Source organism: Phoxinus phoxinus, assembly GCF_949152265.1.
Source record: "Phoxinus phoxinus genome assembly, chromosome: 17".
In the NCBI taxonomy this organism is placed as follows: Eukaryota; Metazoa; Chordata; class Actinopteri; order Cypriniformes; family Leuciscidae; genus Phoxinus; species Phoxinus phoxinus.
In genome coordinates this window covers 4,648,100-4,671,612 of record NC_136892.1, presented here as the reverse complement: position 1 = coordinate 4,671,612, position 23,513 = coordinate 4,648,100, and the positions used below count along the sequence as shown (strand labels likewise).

At 38.4% G+C, this 23,513-nt stretch overlaps 1 protein-coding gene across 1 annotated transcript; it reads right to left on the bottom strand.

Moving 5' to 3' along the window:
• Positions 1–295: 295 nt before the first annotated feature.
• Positions 296–23,293, bottom strand: rnf14 (ring finger protein 14). The gene is made up of 8 exons (XM_079585243.1): positions 22,867–23,293; positions 17,138–17,298; positions 15,048–15,178; positions 10,290–10,793; positions 6,455–6,683; positions 6,141–6,313; positions 2,085–2,215; positions 296–1,099 (listed from the first exon to the last, which is right to left on the bottom strand). The coding sequence occupies exons 2-8, from the start codon at positions 17,286–17,288 to the stop codon at positions 1,036–1,038; spliced, it is 1,383 nt and encodes a 460-aa protein (XP_079441369.1). The 5' UTR covers positions 17,289–17,298; positions 22,867–23,293; the 3' UTR covers positions 296–1,035.
• Positions 23,294–23,513: the final 220 nt, after the last annotated feature.

The following is a 23,513-nucleotide window of genomic DNA, read 5'->3' as shown; positions in this document are numbered from 1 at the left end:
TCAATCCGGTCACATTTCATAACGGTTTATAAGTGAGATCAGATGGTTCTCACTTTCAACAGGTTTAATTCTCAGCGTCTCGAAGTGTAAATACTTGTATGAACATAAAAAAGGTTTAATAACAGACCAACTGAGCAAGTTTGAGACATTTGATGAATGGAAATGGAATGAGTGAGTTAATATCTAAAGTAACAGTAGTGTCTGAAGTGGCTTGAAGTGTTTAGATGTTATTCAAACATCAGCCCTTTTCAGACAAGAACATACAGGTGTGGAAGAAATGACCACAGAGACAGAGATATGATCAATGTTTATTGTTCAGGTGTCCGCTTCTATGCAGACGATGGTATACCTCGTGTCCTAATCGTATCATGACCTTTGCCCTACATGTCTTGCCCCCACACCTAAAAACTGATATATTGAGTAATCGTCTGTGTAGTTATGTGATAATGACAAGACTACACAAAACATTACAGTTCAGCATTTTATTAAATGATACCGATGCTACATGAAATTATTTTTATGACTGTCTAGTGAGAGCTCAGTGATCATCTGGATGGTAGACCGCCTGAACACACTCTTCCTTTCAATTTGCATAAAACAGAGCGAGACAATCTGATAAAAACTGGTCATGCATGTATATTCATTTCAACCTGAAATCTTGATAATGTGCCAACTCTACTTTACTTTCAAGTCCATCAAACATTCAAAGTCTTGTTGAAAGCCAACATTATTGCAAAGGAGCCAAATTCATTAACTAAAAATAATATATATATATTCTGTACTTTTACACATACTTCTGCTAGGCTGATTTGCAGCATATATCACTGAACATGGGTTTTGTCCACACATTTCATTGAAGGGACGTGTGTGTGCACAGAAAGGTGAACTGGATTTGAATGTGTAAAAGTAAAACAAAAAGGGTAAATATCAGGCAGATCAATTCTGAGAGATGTTCAATAGATAAATAATTTTTTTGCCACGTCAAGAAGTGCCCTGGAAGAAGTTACATCCTTTAAGCTTTTCATTTATGGTGGATCAGTCGTCTTCATCACTTCCAAAGCCTTCTTCATCATCTTCCATCTCCACTCCCTGAAACAATCTAGAGCAGAACATAAATAAATAAACACAGCAAATGCACCAGCCATTTTAGCACACATGTTATCATCTGAAATCAATTATATATTAATAAGACCAGGAATTGTATTTGCGGCAAGAGGCAGTGTCCCGATCCGACCGGGATTCTAATCTAATCACTTCAGAAAATGTGGACTAACCCTCTCAATTCATGTGGATTAGTTTCACAATCTCTTTGTACTTTTTGACACTCTGTGTCAAAGTGGTAGTTGCGTAGCTGTCAATGGAGGAGCAGAAATCTCTCAGATTTCATCAAAAATATCTTCATTTGTGTCCCGAAGATGAAGGAAAGTCTTATGGCGTGTTCACACCAAACGCGAATTTAATTATTTGCGCGAGTAGATTACATACAAAGTCAATGCAAACGCTCGATAATCGCGTCTTCCGCACAAGTTGAAAACTTTCAACTCGAGCGGAAAATTTGCATGCCGCTTAGTTGCGTAAGCCAATCAACAAAGAGCTCATTGATACGGTGAAATTCACTGAGTTGAGTGCGCCTCTGGATGGTGCTGTGAACCCAGACACATCGGCGTTTGGCTTTCCTCCGTATTTGGGACTTCCACAACAAGTACAGAGAAGCAATATCATTTATTTCAGACATGACGGAAAAAATATTGCAGAAAGATATTTTGTTGTTGATGATGATGACACTCCTTTTCGTGGGATGTTATTATTCACGAGTGACGCCAAAAACAAGAAAAACATCCCGCGAGTAATCTAGAGCGAGCAATATACACTTGGCGTTTGGTGTGAACACGCCGTTACGGGTTTGGAACGACATGAGGGAGATGCTCACGGGTGGCTTTCACATTGAAACGTGCCGGTAGTGAAATCAGAGTAATAGGCAAACAATGATGCGTGCTGATCACAAGACGCCTGCATGACTAAAGTTACCCATAAACAGTTGGGGACACGGTTGCTTATTGAAGACGGTGTATGAAGGAACTCACTGGTTATAGCAGGGTGAGCTGGGGTTGTTGAAGTGGCTGTAGGGGTTCACTCTGCTGAGAGCTCCCAGACAGATCCAGCAGAAATACTTCTGACAGGAGGAGCAGGTCATCTTGTTGCAGCCGTGTACCTTCTGAAGAAATGGAAAACACTTTCAATCAATGCGTCTTATTCATGAGATGACGACACATTATAAGGTTGTTGTTATGCATGCATTATAACGCATTAAGAATACCCTTATGATGCATTATAAACGCAGGCCTTATCTGGTGTAATAATGCATTGTACTCTTAAAAGTTAGAACCACACATAGTGGCTTTATCCCGTTGAGGAATAATGTATTGTAACTGTTATGAATATTTATCAGATGATACAACATATTGTAAGGTTGTTTGCAAGGCGTTATGCATGCATTAAAGGGGTCATGACATGAGAAACCAAATTTGCCTTGATCTTTTGGTATATAAGAGGTCTTTGTACCATTAAAACGTCCTGCAAGTTTCATAGCTTAAGACGTCCTCCCCATTATAAACGAATCATTTATTTAATCAAGCTCTAAATACAGCTCGTTCTGGATCCATGGTAAGAAGTGACGTCACGGTACGAAGTGACGTACCAGCGTTTGCATATGGACCGCCTCCAGGCACAAGACAGTTACGCTTAAAGCGCAAGACAACTACGCTCATTTCGTATCATCGTCGCGCCCGCGCGCCTCACAAGTGTTCAGTCGACGGACAGCGAGTGGGTCTGTGTACAGGGAAATTACGATGCCACAGATGTGCTGTTCCTGGCTGTGGACAAACAACATCTTTGAATACGCTGCGAAAGATCCAGTCGTCAGGGAAAAATGGATGCACTTTATTTTTTGCGGACGTCTCAGTCACGGCAGTGTTAATGTAAGTGTTTGCTCTATACATTATAAGGATGACTGTTTTGAGAAAAAATCCCAATATGATGCTGGCTTTGCTAGAAAACTGTTGCTCAAAGGTAAGCCCTGTGCTCAAAACGACGTTGCAAACTTACTTTTTATCATGGCTAATATAAACACATTTGTATAAGAGAATCTTGAAAATATGTCGCCTGTCTAGTACGTTAGGCCTACATGTGATAGAAAATCAAAAATGTTGCCTTTATCAATGCTGCATCTTCAAAGATGGCCTGTCTGTGCATGCATTTTTGTCCGTGGTACACCCTATCATTTCATTGGAATTAGTTAAATAATGTTAAACTGTTAGCAAATATAAGCTATAGGATAATTAGGCAACAATAATCCGTTTTCAAGTGTCTCGGGTTACAATTTTTTTTATTAATTCAAAATAGTTTCACTTTCCATGTGGACACGGGCTGATCCAGTCTTCGTTGTTGTGGTGATGGTTCATGTTCCTCTGATTCCGGCTCAAACATAATAAGGTTTTATCATTGCAAGAGCCATCGCTTCGCATGCATCACCCGCTACTAAACAGTTGCGCCGAATCCGCACAGGTTCTGGCTGGGGGCGTTAATAATTGATGCATAGGCACTGACGTTAGCCAATCATAACAGTGGGCGTTAACACTGAACTCTTAAAGGGGAAACACCCCCAAAACAGACTGTTTGAATCAGAGGATGAGAAACAGGGTGGGAAAAGGTCATAAATCACTACATTTTAAAAGTTTTTTGTAAAAAAAACTATAGTAATACTATAATTGCACCTAAGGGTACATAATAATAAAATAAAAAAACCCATGTCATGACCCCTTTAAGAATACCCTTTTAATACATTATAAATACAGGCTTCATAGAAAATGTCACCTTGTATTTTTACAAAAACATTTGTACTTTTGACACTATTGTCTTATGTTAATGTCTCACCAACGGTCGTGTAGCGCGACACATTCATGAAAAACAATAGGCTATATGTATACTATCAAATTAAAAAGACATTTCTTTTTACATTTTATTTTTAAGCGCAGCTTTTTTATTGAAGCAGCAACATATGATGTATAAGGCTATTAATAAACGTTCATCGCATCCCGTGCTCAGAATGATGTGCTCGAAGCAACACAGTCACAGCGCATTGAAAAGTTTAAAGCTCAAAGGGAAGAGATATTGATGCGTAGTGTAATAGAAAAGGCTCAATAAACTATTGCATATATTTATATTAACATTTTTAAATTTCAGTTACTGTGCGCGTGAAGAACAATTACAGTGCCAGATAAAGTCCTTCTATGCAAAACCATAAACCTTTATCTACAGATCTAGAGTATAATAATAGGACCATTGAATCATCTCGGAGAGTTTCATAACCGAACGTGACGCGCTGTTTGATGCTGAATGGAGAATGACTGACACAGTTAACGTGAACTTCATTTGAACAGCTTAAATATTCATCTGCACCTCACATTAAACTATGGAATGACTTCAGAAAACTTGGAATATAGTGCATGAAAACATCATGGTGCTTTATAATGTTTTGGTGGCTTTTGTGTGGTAGAACAATAACATACGCACAATATCGGATTTGGATCGGTCTCATCTGGCCGATACCCGATCCGGCAATAATTGCCAGTATCGGAGCAATACCGGATCGGATCGGCACAGCCCTAATACAGACTACTGCCCCCTGCTGGTATGGGAGAGTTACGTCCTCACGCAGGTACATATGTATATATATTTTTTATTTTTTTATTTTAATGCATTATTGGCTTTTTTGAGAGAGCATAGTGTAGAGGACTGACAGGAAGTAAAGTGGGAGAGAGAGGGTTCTTGCAGGTTTCAGTAAGTCAAATTTAAGACCTTTTTAAGACATTTTAAGACCATAAAGATTTAAATTTAAGACCTACATGACGCATTAACCAGCAAATAACAAATAAAATTAGCATCAATATGCACTTTTTGTTTACATAAACATTAAAATAATAACATAAAAAATGATGGCTAGATTTTAAAAGAGTGTCTTGCAACATGTCATCTAATAACATGTACAAGTTCAAATAAAGTTAACAAAAAAGGTTTTATAAAACGATAAACCTCACGTATTTCAGCCTTTAAATATTTTTTTATAGAATTAATGTGTCAAAAAAAAAGATAAATGACTGACATTTACAATGCAGATTAGCTTATTTTTTATTATTAATAGTAAGATTTGGTCTGATTTTCCCGTTGCGTCTGTCGTTGCTATGCAACCATGCACTGCGCACTGCGCAGTAGCTAGCTAATGGATTTCCACCACTGATAAACGCTTGCTGTAGCCATTATATATTTACGGAGAAGAGAAAAACACCTGTAGTGTTTGGGTGCACCCCCATCCTTCATGTTGACTGAGCTTTCAATGTTGTTACGGAAAGGGTGAAGTGGATTGGTTGGTTCTTGTCACACGACCTGCGGTGCGCTTGCAGAATTCTGAAAAGTTTAGCTTTTTTTTTTTATCTCGCTCTGCCTGGAAAAAACAGCTGCATTGCTTCTAATATGAGTGCGCTTGCCGCGCGCCTAAATTTGAAATAACGAACTTGAGCGCGCAAAAGACGCAATATATGAACGGCCTCTTTGGTATCTACTGCCAATCAGGGCACGAGCTACTGGTAGCTCGCGAGCGACGTGTTGGAGACCCCTGCTACAGCTCCGCTGTGTAAGCTACGACTCGATACTTTTTTGCTACTTTGTAATAACTTTGTGTGGCCAGCATTTCAGGAAATGAACGAGGGTAAAACCTTTTTAAGACCTGACTAAATTAAATTTAAGACCTCGGATGAAAATCGGGCCGTTTTTAAGACGTTTAAAGGCCTTAAATTTAAAGTTCAGAATTTTATAGACTTTTTAAGACCCCGCGGGAACCCTGGAGAGAGAGGGAAGGGGACAGGATCATGAAAAGCGCCACACGTCAGAGCAATGTCCACTAGACTATCGGCCTCAATTTATTATATTTTTTTCCATTCCAGTCCAGCGGTTTCTGAACACATCTTCTGTAATTCTTCCAAAGAGAAAAGCACCTGACCGGGATCAGCCGAACTATTCATGGCATTTCATTTTAGACAACCCACCCACCTAACACATTTTGTAGCATGTACGTTAGTACTGACCTCTATATGAGAGCCACAGCAAGGGCACTGCTTCGAGTTACTCTTCAGCCAGTCTGTGCTGAACGACTCCTCCACCGCCTTCTGGATGACCCGCTTCCCAAAACGCTTTTCAAGGAACTTCTTCCCCTCTTCGCTGGCAGAAATGTACTCATCCCGCAAACTGCGCAGCTCATCTGTTAAAGAAAAGCACACCTCAGGACTGTGCACTGAGCATCCAGTACATTTATGGAAATACTAATATCAGAATCCGGCAACAAATCAGCTGGAAGTGACTCATTACTAACTCCAATAGGTATAAATATCCCTCATCTCACCAGCAGTCGCTATGCAGTTGGAAAGGCCATGATAGCTTCTCTTGCAGAGGGTACAGAAGGCGTATCGGCAGGAGGGACAGATGCCCATGGTGGAGTCGGGCTCGACCATCACAGCCATACAGCAGCTCATGCGGGGGCAATACACAACGTCTGCCATCAGATCCAGACTGGACTGCAGCAGAAGACGATCGTAGCGGGCAAACTCATCTTCGCCCACAAGAAGTTTCACCTGTTATCATATGAGCAATGTGTCAAACCGTTCATTCAGGTCTCAAAACACAGACACTTAAAGCTACAATATGTAAGAATTTTGTAATAAAATATCCAAAAATCACTTGCACAGTGTGATATATTTCCTGCAGTTGTGTACTTACAATATCCCAAAAGTTCCCAAAGATTTGTAATTTCAGAGAAATTCCAATTAAAGAAATTATGGCTCGTCCCTGTTCACTTGTCAATGATGTAATACTCGCGTTATCTCTGGTTTCCGCTCGTACTGCCATAGTAACCATGGCGACAGACATGGACAACTGCGTAATGTCAAGCTGCACGCTCACACTGTTGTTGTTTCGTTCAAAGATTATGGACCATGGCAAGCAGACTTTGGGAAAAAAGGAGAACTAAAATGTGATCAATATCAGCGTGGCGTTTTCGAGATGCCGAGAGCTCAGCGTCCGCGACTAACTTCGACTTCGGCACACTTGTATGTACTTTATTAGACCGGTGAGCAAATGTACATAAAATGAATCAATGTTATATAGCTCAACATGATGAAATGTTAGGATATGAGCAGTATGTTATTCTAATGTTGATCTAGTTTACTGCAAGTCTCATACAGACAACAAACTAACACACAGAATAACATTATAACTTTAACACACTCAAATGCAGTTTAGTGTGATAGTGTAGAGCGAGTGAGACAGCGCTGCGTTACCTCACAAGTTTAATTTGTCTAATAAACTGTCCTGTGTGAGTATTATTCAGCACTTGCGTTCGGTAGAATGAAATGTCCTCATTCCTTTATATCCGCGGGACTCGCGTGTGGCGCTGATATCTGTCTCTCATTAGCACTCGCGCCCTGCTTCATCCCACAGTCATGATAAAACCATCAATGTATTCACTCATCCATAAACCTTATTAGATCTATCGGCTTGACAAGATCCATAATTCTGCTTATCACTGCGTCATCAACCTACGCGTTTGTTATTGGAAGAGGTTAGCGACCCCAAGCGGCAGAAAACAATTACATTGTAGCTTGAACACATTTCACCTGTTTTCACACACATTCCGATTTTCTTGATGATTTCTGCAAAACTATACATTTTACACAAGTTTAACCATGTGCTCATTCATAAAACACAAACACATAATATAATTAACACAAGTATAACAATGAACTTAAACAGCACACATGTATTTAGGAGTAAACATTAAGTAGCAAAACTGATGACACCACATCATTTCAGGATAATATAGATAGGAGCACAGGTGAATGTGCTTTAGAAAATGTATCCTACAATGGAGAGCTGGAGGAATCATCTACCGGGTTTCTATACTAGTTACACTCACTGTATACTACACAGTAACAGTACTTTAGATCAGCATTTTGCAGAAATGAGAGATGACTGCCTAAACTAGAGAAAGTCTTTTGTCAGAAGACCAATACACTGTAAAAGTACTGTATACTGGAATGAAATCTGGCAGAAAGTGCTGAATTTATATATGAATTTACTGTACTGTAATGAACAGTATAACGTAGCATACCGAGTTCATTTTAAGAGTTATTTGAACCTATCTACTGTAAGATCACTTTACATTAGTGTAATGAAAGGATTTCCCCCACTAAATCTCATTATTGTATTTTACTGTATCTGCATCTTACTGTATTACTGTATCTCTTTCATGAGTTGTATAATGTAAAAGACATTAAGCTGCAAAATGATTCCTAAATCCGACTAAGAGGTTTTTGTTACAGTGTTATGAATTGTTCACACTAGGCATCTGAGGCCAAAGTTTGATTCTGACAAAAGAGAATATATTTGACTAAAGTATTTGATTTTGATGTAAGTTTGAGGTTTGTACAAGTTGGTGTGTAGTTTAGAGATTGTTGATTGTCAAAATGAAAACTTTTACTATTGAATGTTTTTTAGCAGATGGTGCCATTTTCTCTGATTTGGCCTATTAAGCAAATACTCACATTTTCTGAATGTGCTGTATTATAAAGCCAATTTAATAATATCATGCAGATATAGTTGTGTAGGTATTATGATATGGATGTCAGAGTGTGGTTTGTAGGTGTAAAAAATGTGATGTTTGACTGAGAAAGAGAAATTATACTGTACTTACGGCAAATCACAAATGCTGCCATCTAATGGAACATTTTGGTATTGCACCCAAACAATTTGTATAAATCTAAAACCTCTTTCACATTTTAAATACATTTGTGTTCTGTGCCCCAAAGCTTTTAGACACATTTTTGCCTTCTAATGACCTCTGAGTGACTTTTAAGGGTTAAAAGCAGGTGTAAAATGGCTGATGGGAACATCATGTGAGCATTAGATGGGTATTGTAGTGTATTGTTGTGCAATATTGAACACGGCTTGGCACTGTTGTTACTGCCGCCTAAGGACTACAGTTGAAATTTAGCTTTAAGCAAAGACTGTTACTAGTATATAAAGAGAATTGTCCCTGTACAAATAAACAAATCAGATTTTCAACCAACGGTTTAGGGAACCGACAATGTTTACAACAAGGATACTCTCTTTGACTATTCTGTGTGTATTTTTCCTTTCAAGCATGATAAGACATAAAAGACAACTCAATCCAGCGTAAAAGACAACGTTTACACGACAACGATGTGCTAAAAACTGAAACGTTTTTTTTTGTACAGATGACAACGTTGTCAAAATGATCCCTGTTCAAACGGATCTGTGAAAACGACTAATAACGCTGTAATATTCATGTCAGACAAGTAGTTGGCGATGTGACTTTATAAAGAAAGACTACGTGCCTGCGCACATACGCGAGCCGAACGCACATGCCTAAATAATCTATCGTGTTCGATTTTCATTCTAAGGATGTTAATCTTGATAATACTGTATTATTACTTTGTCTACGGGGTAAATTTCATCTTCACAAAGCCAGAATCATTCACTGTAATCCCAATTGTAGAATGTCCTCCTCTGATATAAAGTCCCGTTTTACTTCCTTTAAGAAAAATTTTCAAAACTTTTCGAAGCTTTTGAACACAAAAGCTTCGAAAACATGTATCGTCCTTGAGTCTGTTGTAAAGAACATTATATTGTGATTTTTGTAATTCTTATATCCACTTGTGATGATGTCAGTACACCCACCTTGTTAATATCTGTATGCTTTCATAAAAAACAAAAAAAATAGTTATAGACTAAATGCATAAACCGCATGTGCATGACGCCACCGTTTTGTAGTTTACAGAGATGATAAGGACATCGTTTTCAAAACCTTGCACTTTGAAACCCGTTTTCAGGGCCCCAAAATGCTGTTGTCGTGTAAATGAACGGCCAAAGCGCATAAAAAGTCTTGTTTTTTAGTTGGAAATCGTGTCGCTTAAACAGCCCCTTAAAGTCTAATAGACGGCCACGAGTGCAGAATGGAGTTCACTTCTGTGTCTTCTTGTGCTTAAAATTGCATGAATGTTTAAACTGTCGAAATATAACAAAACATGAACAAATAATAAACTTGCTCTTGATAGTTGAAACGCATTTTTCAAGCTGGTCCTACATTACCCATTCATATGATCTATCACTATTCATATGAGCACACAATGACCCAATCATAAAGAAAAAGCCCAAGATACCTGTGTGGGAGTGGCCAGGGACATGCACTTGGGCTCAGGGCAGTTAAGGCACTGAACTTTTCCATCTCTTATTTGGATCTGAAAGTATTCCTTAATGCAGGCCTTGCAGTAAACATGCTGACACTCTTTGAAGAGCAAAGAGTCGGATCCCAGCTTCTCCGAGTAGCAGATGCTACAACAGAACACCTTCCCGTCGAACACCTTCTGCTTCTGAGCTTCGTCAAAGTCCAGCAGCTGAGTCAGTATATCTGTGCGAGTGTCAACTTCTTGAACAGCTCTCGGGTCCAAATCTTGTGCTTTACTTTTATCTCCGGAAATGTCTTCGGCTTCTTTCTGACCGGATTCGCATTGATGCTGAATGCAAGAGCTTTGGATTTCAAGCGGAGACTGGATTCCCAGGAAATCCAGAGTGTCTTCCTTTAGGAACTGGATCCAGGTAAAAAGAACCACATTGCCTTGGTTCTCCTCCCAAAGCTCATCCAGCCTCCTGCAAAGCGCAGTGATCTGATGGAGAGAGAGGAAGATTAAGATTATGATAGAATGCCACATATCCTTCACGTCAGAAATACTACAGCAGCAGAAAAGATATACGTGATGTCGGTAGGGCTGGGTATTGTTCAAAATCTTTCGATCCGGTGCCAATTTCGATACCTCCGTTTCGATACCGGTTCCTAACGATATTTTTTTTCGATACCAATTTTATGAAATCCATTTTAACAAGATTACATAACACATTACCTCAGAAAAATTGTGTTTTTATTTTTTCAGTTTGACTCATGCTCCTTAGCCAGTGCACAAAGGAACAAAAAATGTTTTATAAAGAGCTCATGCTCACCAAAGCTGATTTAAAAAAAAAAAAAAATACAGTAATACTTTATTACAATTTAAAATCTTATTTTAAAGCTGCAGTCCGGCACTTTTTTGGGTTCAAAAATATAAAAAAATACATTTTTGAAAAAAAACGTAACCAGCCAGTGTTCAAAACGATCTGCTTGCCTTACCTCGATTCAAAACGGTAAGCTTGTAATAATGATTTTAATTCCAGTGGTACTGGTGGATTTCCGCGGGAATTTCGAGCATGTCTTTGCGTCATTACGTCACTTCTGTACACATAGAGAAGGAGTCCCCGGCTAGCGTGTGTGTGGATGATGGTGGAGATTTAGCTTAGCACTTGGTATGGCGGATCCCGAAAGTTTAAAGCGACAATCACCAGTGACAACTGGAGATTCACCAGTTGTAAAACCCAAAGACTTCGGACTTCAGAGTGGCTACAGAAAAAAATATATTTTTCACGTTTTGACGGGATATAAGCAACCGTTAGATTGAATCAGCATGATATAGCCTACTGCAATGCTTACCCCCACCCCCCCAATTTGGTCAGAACAAAAGTGAATGTTACTTACTTGTTCAGATGACATTTTCCGATGAAAATTCTAATGTTGACACTTTCAAAAAGTATACTCTGAGATTGCTGATGACAGTAACGTTACAGTATCCACAGCGACGCGGCAGCCTCAATACATTGTGTTCATCCGCGCTGTTTCATGCCGATTTACTACCCACGCACAGTTAATAATTCCGCGAATAACTGCAATTGCAGATTTCTAACAGAGATGGCGACAAAGAGGAAAAACGACGGACTGCAGCTTTAACATATTTCAAAATGTAATTTATTCCTATGATGTCAAAGCTGAATTTTCAAAATCATTACTTCAGTCTTCAGAAATATGAAAACAGTTTGCTGCTTAATATTTTGGAAACTATGATACATTTTTTCATGATGAATAAAAAATTAAAAAGAAAAGCATTTATTTAAAAACTAAATATTTTGTAACATTACACATGTTTTAATGTCATCTTTGATAACTTTAATGCAATCTTATTCCTTACTGAAAAAAAAATTCTGACTAACCAACACATTTTTGAACGGCAGTGTACATTCAGTATTATTTATTGCAATATAAACACTGTCAGAGTGATCAACAAGGTATCTCTTCATTTACCAGTCGAAGACGGAGCAACTTTCTGCTCTTATGTTTACTCCGTGCGCTGTCAAGGTCTTCATCATATTAGTCATGGTACCGGTCTTTGCAGCAATTATTATTTTACAAATACTGCATTGCACGCTGTTGGCATCGAGTCTGGAGAAATCGAAATGTACCCACACTTTTGATCGACTTTTCCACATCTTTAACTTATCTTTTGTACATTATGTGTGTGAGCTCGCGTCTCATATGAGTATGTGCACGGAGAGTTCCGCGCGTCTCCTGTGTGTAGAGTTTGCGTGTATGTGCGTGAGCGACTTTGTGTGTCGTTGTGCATTTCATATGTATTTGTTTGAGCACTGACGTTGACGAGTTAACTCCTTAGGTATCGAAATCTGGAACCGAACAACATGTCATTTTTCGATACTCGATAGTATCGAGGCAATTCGGTCGGTACCTAAAAAGTATCGAGACTCTGTACCCAGCCCTAGATGTCGGCACCACTAACACACATTAGGGGCCCTATTTTACTGATCTAAGCGCATGGTCTAAAGCGCACTTAGTGCGTGTCCGAATCCACTTTTGCTAGTTTAACCACGGGAAAAATGGACTGCGCTCCCGGTGCATCGTCTAAAAGGGTTGTCCCTGAGTAATGTGTGTGTGTGTTTTTGGGCAGAACGTGCAAAAAAACAATCAGTCTCATCTCACATTCCATTTAAAAGTCAGTTGCGTGAGCTCGCGTCATGGCGGATTCGCTGTTTACATGGAGGAATTTGGAAGAGGAAAGACTTGCAAGCGAAAAGACTCCAGAGACTAAACGGATCTGCTCGGGCGCGAGGTTAAAGGTGTGTGTGTGTGTGTGTGTGTGAGGTTAAAGCACGCAAAGTAGACCATCTATGGGACAAGCCGGATTCCACCATATCTTTATGTACACATTACACAATAATAATTTTTTACATTGTAATCGTTTTATTTGTAATATTTGGCATGTTTGTGTGCTGGTGCGCGTCCCTGTGTGTGTAATAAGCAGTGTACGCGCATAGTGGACCGCCTATAGGCTCATATTACTAAATAACAAAAACAAATACTGAGCCATTGACTTTGCACCATTGACCAATTAAAACCTGGTCTAGTGTATTTCTGTTTCCACAAAATAGCAACGCGCCTGAACACATCTTGCTTTCAGACCAGCAGCCGATGGGCGCACAAATGGGCGCAAATGCATTTGCCATTTAAACAACGTGACGCAGGATGTGAAAAATGATAACTGCGTCTGGCTTTGTTTGACTTCCACTGGTCAAACAAACTGATATCCCCAAACTAACACCATTTACCAATGTCAAAGTTGCTGTGACAGGTTGATTGGGATGAAACCCACCGGTCCACAATCACTTTCACGATGGTCTGGAAAATCATGAACATTTCTCAGAACTTCTCCTTTTGTGATCCACTGAAGAAATCCATGCAGGTTTGCAATGACAGAGGGACAATTATGACATATATTTAGTGAACTATTCTTCTAAAAGATGCTGACTTATCCGTATTTACACTTAATTAAATGTCCCTGGCTGTTTAAATAAAAGAAAATAAGTTAAATTTATGCAAGTAAGACTAACTGCTTGATGACTGCTTTTTAGACAATTGGACATGGTATCTAATTACGAATTATCTGGTTAAAAACGCAATTTAAAATGTTTTTTTTTTACTTTTTAACCATAAATGCTTGTCTTGCACTAGCTCTGTGACGCATTACGTAATCACATTGAAAGGTCACGTGTGTTCTGGTTAAAAAAATGGAGGGTAGGGCGAAAAACTCCATCTCATTTTCTCCTCCAACTTCAAAATCGTCCAACATTGATGTTTTACCTTTTATTTACCAAATTTTTTGTAAAGGGCGTTTGACTTTGGTCAACGCCAAAGTCAAAGTTTTCAGTGGTGCTTTCACACCTGCCTCGTTCAGTTCGGTTGAATCGCACTAGAGTTCACTGTCCCCCTTGGTGCGGTTCGTTTGGGCAGGTGTGAATGCAGCGATTGCACTCAGGTGCGCACCAAAAGCGGACCAAACAAGTGTACCGAGCTATTTAAAGTGTATTGTCACGTGACTGCATTTTGGTTCGTTTCATCAACTCATCAACTGATTCGGACCAGAGCAATCAGTGTGGAGTGAAAAGGAACCAAAACGCCTGAAAAATGCTACAAAGTATAATATTTCGCCCTTGGTCTGGACCAAATGAACCGAACTACAGATGTGAAAGCACCCTAAGTCTTTGCATGTTCGCTTTGTAAACACTAGGTCGGTACTACCGCCTACGTCACGCGTGACCTTTCAACATGATTACGTAATACGTGGCGCATCGCAGAGCTAGGGCAAGATGAGGATTTGTGGATAAAAGTATATTAAAGGTTTTTTTTTTTTTAATGACCGATCATTTCGCTAGATAAGACTCTTACTTATCTAGACACTGAAACGGCAATTTCTTCAAACCGTTGGACCCCATTGAAGTCACTATATGGAGAAAAATCCTGGAATGTTTTCTTCAAAAACCTTAATTTCTTTTCGACTGAAGAAAGAAAGACATGAACCTCTTGGATGACGTGGGGGTGAGTAAACTCTCAAGAAATGTTCATTCTGAAGTGAACTAATCCTTTACATTTGTCAGCAGAGAAAAGTGAGTGTCTCCGAAAGCTATGATTAAAAACTAAAAAAGCAAAAATAACAAAATTACAACAATAACATTACACACATTTCGGGACATTACTAAACAGGACTCACCTGGACTCGTGTGAGCCATTTGGAGCTTAAAGTAAAAACGGGAGACGATACTGAAGGGTAGTCTGTGGGAAATTCAAAACTCAGAACCAATGGAGGTAGAAATGATAAGTTGTACTCTGTGGATTTCTGTCCTGTAAAAAAAACATATATAAATATTTTATAATAATTGTATTTATTATAATATAATATTAATATTTTCATAAATATATTTTGTGTGTGCATATATATATATATATATATATATATATATATATATATATATATATATATATATATATATATATATATATATATATATATATATACACATACATACACGCAGTATATACAGTTGTCAGAATCAATGGCACCCCAGGTTAATATGACCAAAAATGTATGTAAAAAATGTTTATGACATTTTGCAGGACAACTCATGATCTTTCATTCAACATTTTTTCCAAAATCAAACCTTTTATTGAAGTAAAAGAATTGAATGTGGGCAGGAATTCACATTATGAAATAAATGTTTTTCTCCAAAACACGTTGGCCACAATTATTGGCACCACCCTTTTATTCAATACTTTTTGCAATCTCCCTTTGCCAAGATAACAGCTCCGAGTCTTCTCCTACAATGCCTGATGAGTTTGGAGAACACCTGACCAGAGATCAGAGACCATTCCTCCATACAGAACCTCTCCAGATCCTGCAGATTCCCAGATCCATGTTGGTGCTTCTTCTCTTCAGTTCAGCCCACTCATCATGTCAGGGGACTGGGACGGTTCATTTTGTGCTCCGTAACACATTTTTGTGTTGATTTTGATGTTGGTTTTGGACCGTTGTCCTGATGCCTTTGGCTTGCTCAGTTGGGGACATTCAATTTAATTAATTAATGAATATAATACTATTGATTAGCATTACCAAACATGGACGTTTTATTATTATTTTAATTAATACTGTGAAGCTGCTTTGATACAACCTGTATTGTGAAAAGCGCTATACAAATATTCTTGACTTGACATGGAAGATCCAACCACGGCCCATTATAAGATTTCTAGCAGAAGGCGTCAGGTTTTGATTTTTTATCTGTTGATATTTGATAGAATCAAGATGCCATGTATCTGAACAAGATGTCCAGGACCTCCAGCAGAAAAATATGCCCATAACATTAAAGATCCATCAGTATATTAAATTGTACACATGGGGCACTTTTTATCCGAACCCATCTAGCATCCAGAACCCTGTGCCGTTGAAGATCCAGTCGTGTCGGACAACTGAATATACTGGAGTGAGGAGGATTTTTCCTGAAACCCTCACAAACAACATGCGGGGATGTAGTTTTTTTTTTTCTTTTTTGGTAGGCTTCTGACACCAAGACTCAACTAATCTCTGCAATTCTTCATCTGTGATCCTTGGAGACTCTTTGGCCACTCAAACGTTCCTCCTCATCGTCCATTAAGGCAATATAGACACACGTCCTCTTCCTGGCAGATTCCTAACATCTTTAGTTGATTATAACTTCTTAATTATTGCCCTGATGGTCAGAATGGGGATTTTCAATTCTTTAGCTTTTTTCTTAAAGCCACTTTCTATTTTGTGATGCTCAACAATCTTTTGCTGCACATCAGAACTATATTCTTTGGTTTTACTCATTGTGAAGGATGATTAAGGGAATTTGGCCTTTATGTTTCCTCATATTTAAACTCCTGTGAAACAAGAAGTCATGGCTGGACAATTTCATGTTCCTAGTCACCCTGGTGTGCAAAAAAAAGGTAAATATGAATGGGAATATACTTCAGAGATATTTTACTCGTAAAAATTCTAGAGGTGCCAATAATTGTGGCCAACGTGTTTTGGAGAAAAACATTTATTTCATAATGTGATCCCACCACACCACTTTAAATTATTGTACTTTAAATGAATAGATTTTAGCAATTTTTTCTGAATGAAAGATCAAAAGGATAAACAATGCATATTTATTTTTTTATCATATTTACCAGGGGTGCCATTCATTCTGATCACATATTTATGACTATACATTTACGTGCGCACACAAAATACGACTCCATGAGTATGTTAGAACAAGGTTTAAATGTCCGCTAAAAAAGTCTCACCCTTGACTAGCAGCTTGAAGTTAGGAGGAAGCTCGAGGCACAGATGAATCTCACCCTCCTCTTCTGATTCCGCCTGGTGAAACTCCTCTTCATCATATATGCTCGTTAGAGCAAGCAGTTCATCTTTTTTCGCTTCCTGGTCGGCTGACATTTGAACATTCCTGAAATTAATATGAAATCAAGTAACACATATATTTTGTAAAGCATCTTGAGCAATGGAAATACTCTCAATCAGGGGTGTCAAACTCAGTCCCTGTCCTGCAGAGTTTAGCGGCGTTCACGCCGTGTCGTAAATACCGTCATTTCGTGATGACAACACGTGACGCTCTATTTAAAGCTCTTCACGTCCTCGGCCTGGGAATTATGCATTTCTATCAACGCCTAAATAAATCTGCAGCAGTCAGGTGGTGGTACAGTGGTTGTGTGGTACGAGTAGGATCTCTCAGAAACTGCCTAGGTAACAAGTTATAATTACAATTTTACAAGTTGGAATCTCATAATTACGGTAATTATGACATGGCATTAACACATATTTTAGCTCCAACCCGAACGAGTCTACAGGATTATTGTAATGCAATGTTCCATGTATGGTCGTCTAATAAAGGTTATTGATATGGCTGGATTCTTCAAGTCATTTAACTCACTGTAAACAAACGTGTCACAACTGTAATAGTTAAAATAATCAGAATAATCTTTTGTTTCTTTTACTGGAAAACACATTACTAATCAGGGCTCCAGACTGCGACCAAAATTTGAGAGATAAAAGCGCCCGTTTAAACATCTGTGGAAGGAGACAGAGACAAATATCACAACCTGCTTTGTGCGTCTGAGCAACGAGCAAGCGAACTATTGACTCGTTCTTCCGACCTGCGGGCTAGTATGCCCGTTAAAGGGTTAGTTCACCCAAAAATGAAAATAATGTCATTAATGACTCACCCTCATGTCGTTCTAAGCCCGTAAGACCTCCGTTCATCTTCGGAACACAGTTTGAGATATTTTAGATTTAGTCCGAGAGCTTTCTGTCCGTCCATTGAAACTGTATATACAGTATACTGTCGATGTCCATAAAGGTAATAAAAACATCATCAAAGTAGTCCATGTGACATCAGTGGGTTAGTTAGAAGTTTTTGAAGCATCGAAAATACTTTTTGGTCCAAAAATAACACAAAATAAGACTTTATTCAGCATTGTATTCTCTCCCGGGTCTGTTGTGAATCTGCGTTCAGGACTCCGCAGTGACGCTGCTGACGGAAGACGCTGATGACGTGTTATCTGGTGCGCCAGAGCTTCGTTTACAGTCTGAGGGAGACGCACGCTATATTCAAGCTATTCTACATTGTTTGCGTGGATATCATTTTTTTAATGGTGCGTAAATGTGCATGTCGCGGATGAGACACTTTTACAGCGTGCGTTTCCCTCAGTCTATAAATGAAGCTCGGGCGCACCAGATAACACGTCATCAGCGTCTTACGCCATCAGCGTCACTGTGAAGGATTGACAACAGACCCGGGAGAGAATACAATGCTGAATAAAGTCTTATTTTGTGTTATTTTTGGACCAAAAAGTATTTTCGATGCTTCAAAAACTTCGAACTAACCCACTGATGTCACATGGACTACTTTGATGATGTTTATATTACCTTTATGGACATGGACAGTATACTGTATATACAGTTTCAATGGACGGACAGAAAGCTCTCTGACTAAATCTAAAATATCTTAAACTGTGTTCCGAAGATGAACGGAGGTCTTACGGGCTTAGAACGACATGAGGGTGAGTCATTAATGACATTATTTTCATTTTTGGGTGAACTAACCCTTTAAATTCACTTGCTGGCTTCCCAAATAATACATTACAACAGCTCGAACATGACCTGTCATTTACGCCGTCATCACCCGGGAGTTATAGCGCACGAGCGCAGGCGAGACCTGATCTGCAGACGTTACCATCGGTGTTTAAACTAAACTCATTTATGTTTTGCCAATGTAAACATTCAAGAGCAAGACGTGAAAGAGAACTCGCGTCTAGATTTGTGCGCGCGCGTCTGTGTCTGTGTGAGTGTACGTGTGCGCGCGTGTGTGTGTATGCTACTCATCTCAGACAGTGCTTAAATATTGAGTTATCTTTCAAGTCTTGCACTTGAATGGACAAATTGACACAAAAAGTATGTCAACATGTCCGTCTTGATGAGTATCCTAGCAGAGTCAGACATAGTATCTTTAATGCCTTGAGTGAACTTATATGGTAAAGAAAGACACTCACAGTATCGGTGTAGGCCTACTGAATCAGCTCTGAACTTTAATAGGATTAATCTTTAATTTATACAGTCAAATATGCAATGTTATTTTACATTTGATTATTTTATTCAATTTCTGTACCTGAAAACTAATGTTAGACCTACCTGAAAAGCAGTTTATTGTATTAGTAGGCTAGGCTATCTTTGCTCTATTGTATTTATTTGTGCTTTTGCTTGTGGTTAGATTATTTGTTCTTATTTTCTTAATTTTTTTTGACAGTAGTCTTTTTTCCCCCTGAACATAGCACATACCGAATCATACCGAAACCGTGAACCTAAAACCGTGATACAAACTAAACGGTGCTATTTGAAACGTTGTAGCCCTAGTACAGCGTCACAGTCGGATGATGATTCAGAGTGAGAGGTTTTAGTGGCGAAAAAGGCCGAACCCAGCATTTTCTGGAAGACTGGCTGCGAGAATTCAGCGGGATGAGGTAGTACTGTAAGGAGACGAACTCCATGAACTGCGAATGTTGCAGTCGCTACCCCATAACTGCGGAAAAACACGAAGTTTGCCGACAGTGCAGGCACTTTACAGTTTAAACACAATACTCTATTTAAACACAATCTTGGCCTCAAGCATAGAGTATGCGCTGACATGTTAATAAATCAACTGCCGGTTGCTTTTAGAAGACAAGAGGCTGTAACGTTAAATCAGAGCGCAAAGCCATTGTAATTTCTGCATCTATTATCAAAGTATTTATTAGTAATACACTGGAAATTAGTAGAAATGTGAATATTTGGTTAGTATGTTGATTTACGGTGTGTGCTCATAAATTTTCTGGTTGTGCCCCTAAAATTTTCAGTTGGGGGCCACTGTGCTCCTAGTGAAAAAAGTTAGTCTGGAACCCTGCCAATCAAATATTATTCTTTAGTTTCCATGAGCAAATGATAACTAGGCTAAGTTACACGGTCGCAACAAATGCCTCTTAAAACATTTTAAAGTCCCCCTGTGGTGAAAATCAAGTTTTTAATGTAGTTTATGTGTCTATCTATGTGGTGTTTTAAATATGAATTTACACATGGTCTGTATTAAAGCATAAGTCGATAGCATTGCGGAGTATTTTCTCCTTAAAACTGCACTGAACCAAAGACGCTGGTGTTTCTGGCGTCACAAACGACCTTGTAACCAATCAGATCAACATGTGATCGTCAACCAGTGGATCTCTGAGCTGAGTGAGTGAGTGGAGGCGGGGCTCATTTGCATATTCATAGATCCTTGCATACTTAACGAAACAAGGGTGTCGAGTTACATTCAAGCTATTTTAAGACCTGAAGAATTTTTTTTCACGGAAAAAACACTTACCGGTAATTGTCATTTTGGTGATCAAAGAAGAGTTTGAAGGGATAAAATTATTGACTACAAGGGGAACTTTAATATTCTCATTACTCAATGAATCATACTTAAATTACTTGGTGTTAGTTTTTCAAGAGTACGGTCTTTTTCTCAGTTCAATGGTGCACTTGATTAATTAATTACACAAAATGTATTTGTGTCTCGCTCTCGCAAAGAGAAACACACACACTGCAAATCCACGACCAAGTTTCAGTCAGAGCAACAGAGCTCACAGACAGAAAGCCGGAGCACTAAGATGATGGAGCATATGTACTTCATGACATAATTATGCGGATCCATTTGTCCGGTATCAACAAAGGCACAGGGAAGAGACAGATGAAGCATGAACCCAAAGAAATACACGATTATAATCATATTATGATTAGTCTACATTCTTCAAGCAGTCTCTGGTATTTTCCATAAACAAAATATGTCGGTAACACTTTACAATAAGGTTCATTAGTTAACATTAGTTAACTACATTAGTTAACGTTAACTAATAATGAACTGCACTTATACAGCATTTATTCATCTTTGTTAATGTTAATTTCAACATTTACTAATACTTTATTAAAATCTTGTTAACATGAGTTAATGCACTGTGAACTAACATGAACAAACAATGAACAGCTTTATTCATATTAACTAACATTAACAAAGATTCATAAATACTGTAACAAATGTATTGTTCATGTTAGTTAATACATTAAATAATGTTTAATAAATGAACCTTATTGTAAAGTGTTACCAATATGTCTATATTTATTATCATAATGGTTAGTATAAGTGGCCTTTAGCATCGTAAATACATTTCTGCCTCATATTGTGATCCGAATCCCAATCGGACTGCAACCGGAAGCCATTTCAAACACCCGCTGGTGTCTGAAGCGGAGTTTTGAGCTGTCAATTGTTTTAAATGTTGAGGTTAGCTGGTAGCCTGGTATGATGATAACATGATATTAGCAGCGGTGTTAACCCTCTCCTGACTGAGATAAACTCCACCTTTTGTCGACAACTCCTCAAGCCCCATTTGGCATAGCCTAGTTTGGACCAAGGTATTTGGCGGGCCATTGGCCCTGAGGCGGCTCGATCAGGTTGAACCACTGTTGTTGTCATGAACTATTTTAACTGTCTTCACTACCTATCTGGGCCTTGAAAGTTGCAATGACGTTGCTGCCTATCTTAATTTGTGTTTCAAAGATGAACGAAGGTCTTACGGGTTTGGAACGACAATTAATTAATGACAGCAATTTCATTTTTGGGTGAACTAACTCTTTAAGTATGACAAACAATATGTTAGTAATGGAATTTGTAAAAAGAGCTATGCAAGTAAATGAGAGCTTACAAGTTTATATACAGAAATATTGCGATTTCTTGTTGTGCTTGAATGTTAAAATGGCCCTCCTATGAGATGTCAATCACAGCACTGGCCCCCAGCCAATTGAGTTCCAGAGCCCTGATTTACACCAATGATGTTCAAAACACAGGAGACAAATGGGGTATTAATGGAAACGAATGCAGTCTGTTCGTCTCCTACAACATCTGAATGTGAAATCAAAATTTAGATGAATTATTGTTAATATTTCTGTCAAATAATAGCATCCTGTACATATAAAAGGTAGCCTACATAATGGCACAGTAAGTCCAGAAATGAATCTACAACAACCATTGGAATATGAAAAATAATAATTAGGTCAATTATAGCCTAATGATTATTTTCCTTAAAATATTTTAGTACTACATTCGTATAAAGGGAGGTATTGGACAAATCTCACCTGTAGTGGGTCTAGCACATTATTGTGATCATACAACAACCGTTTAGAATGCGAACATGTTATTTAACTATATATGTATATACTTTTATGCATGTTAAAAGCTTGTGAGTCATTTGTATTCACGCCTGGACATCTCATATGTGTTGTACTGTGGGTGGAAATGTCAGATGATCCAGGAGCATTTCAAACACGAAACTAATAACTTTAACGTAATGTCACCCTACGACTACAGACCAACTGATCGAGTTTAGTTATTTCCTTTTATTATTAATCTAACTTGCAACCTATTAAAAGACATTAACTTGTAAAACACATAACTTACCTTGCTCTGTGCAGTGTGCCTGATGCAACTTCAACAACAACTGCCGCTTCTTCTTCTTCTTCTTCAGGTTTAATGGCGGGTTGCGAACTAACGTCATCGGTGCACACCGCCCCCTACCGTGAGGGAGTGTGAAGAAAATTAATTATATATTCCTATTTCGTATTTTTTAATCCACTAATCCTAAAGAATATAATGATTGAATTCATTTGATTTCCCGCCTTTGGACCATTACTTCATATATTTTTTAAAAACAATCCTAAAGATTGCAATTCCTTTCTCTTTTATATGCATTACATATCCTCAAAACATCCTCTACTGTCTCCTCTATTAAACAAACATCACATAACCCTGTGTTATGTTGTGATGATGGGCGTTTTCGAAAAACTGCTTCGTGAAGCTTCGAAACCTTTGTGAATCTTTTGTTTCGGCAATGGTCACGTGATTTCAAGCTTCGTTGCGTCATAACTTTTTCGAAATGTCAATGGTTCGCCGCTAGAGGGCGATGATCTCATGAACAAGTGTTCAGATGTTTATACATATATATATATATATTTAGAGGGCTGTTATTTAATTTTTTTCTACCTGATTTCGGATCAATTTCATAATGTTGTAGACATTTGTAATGACACATTTGTGTAATAAAAAAG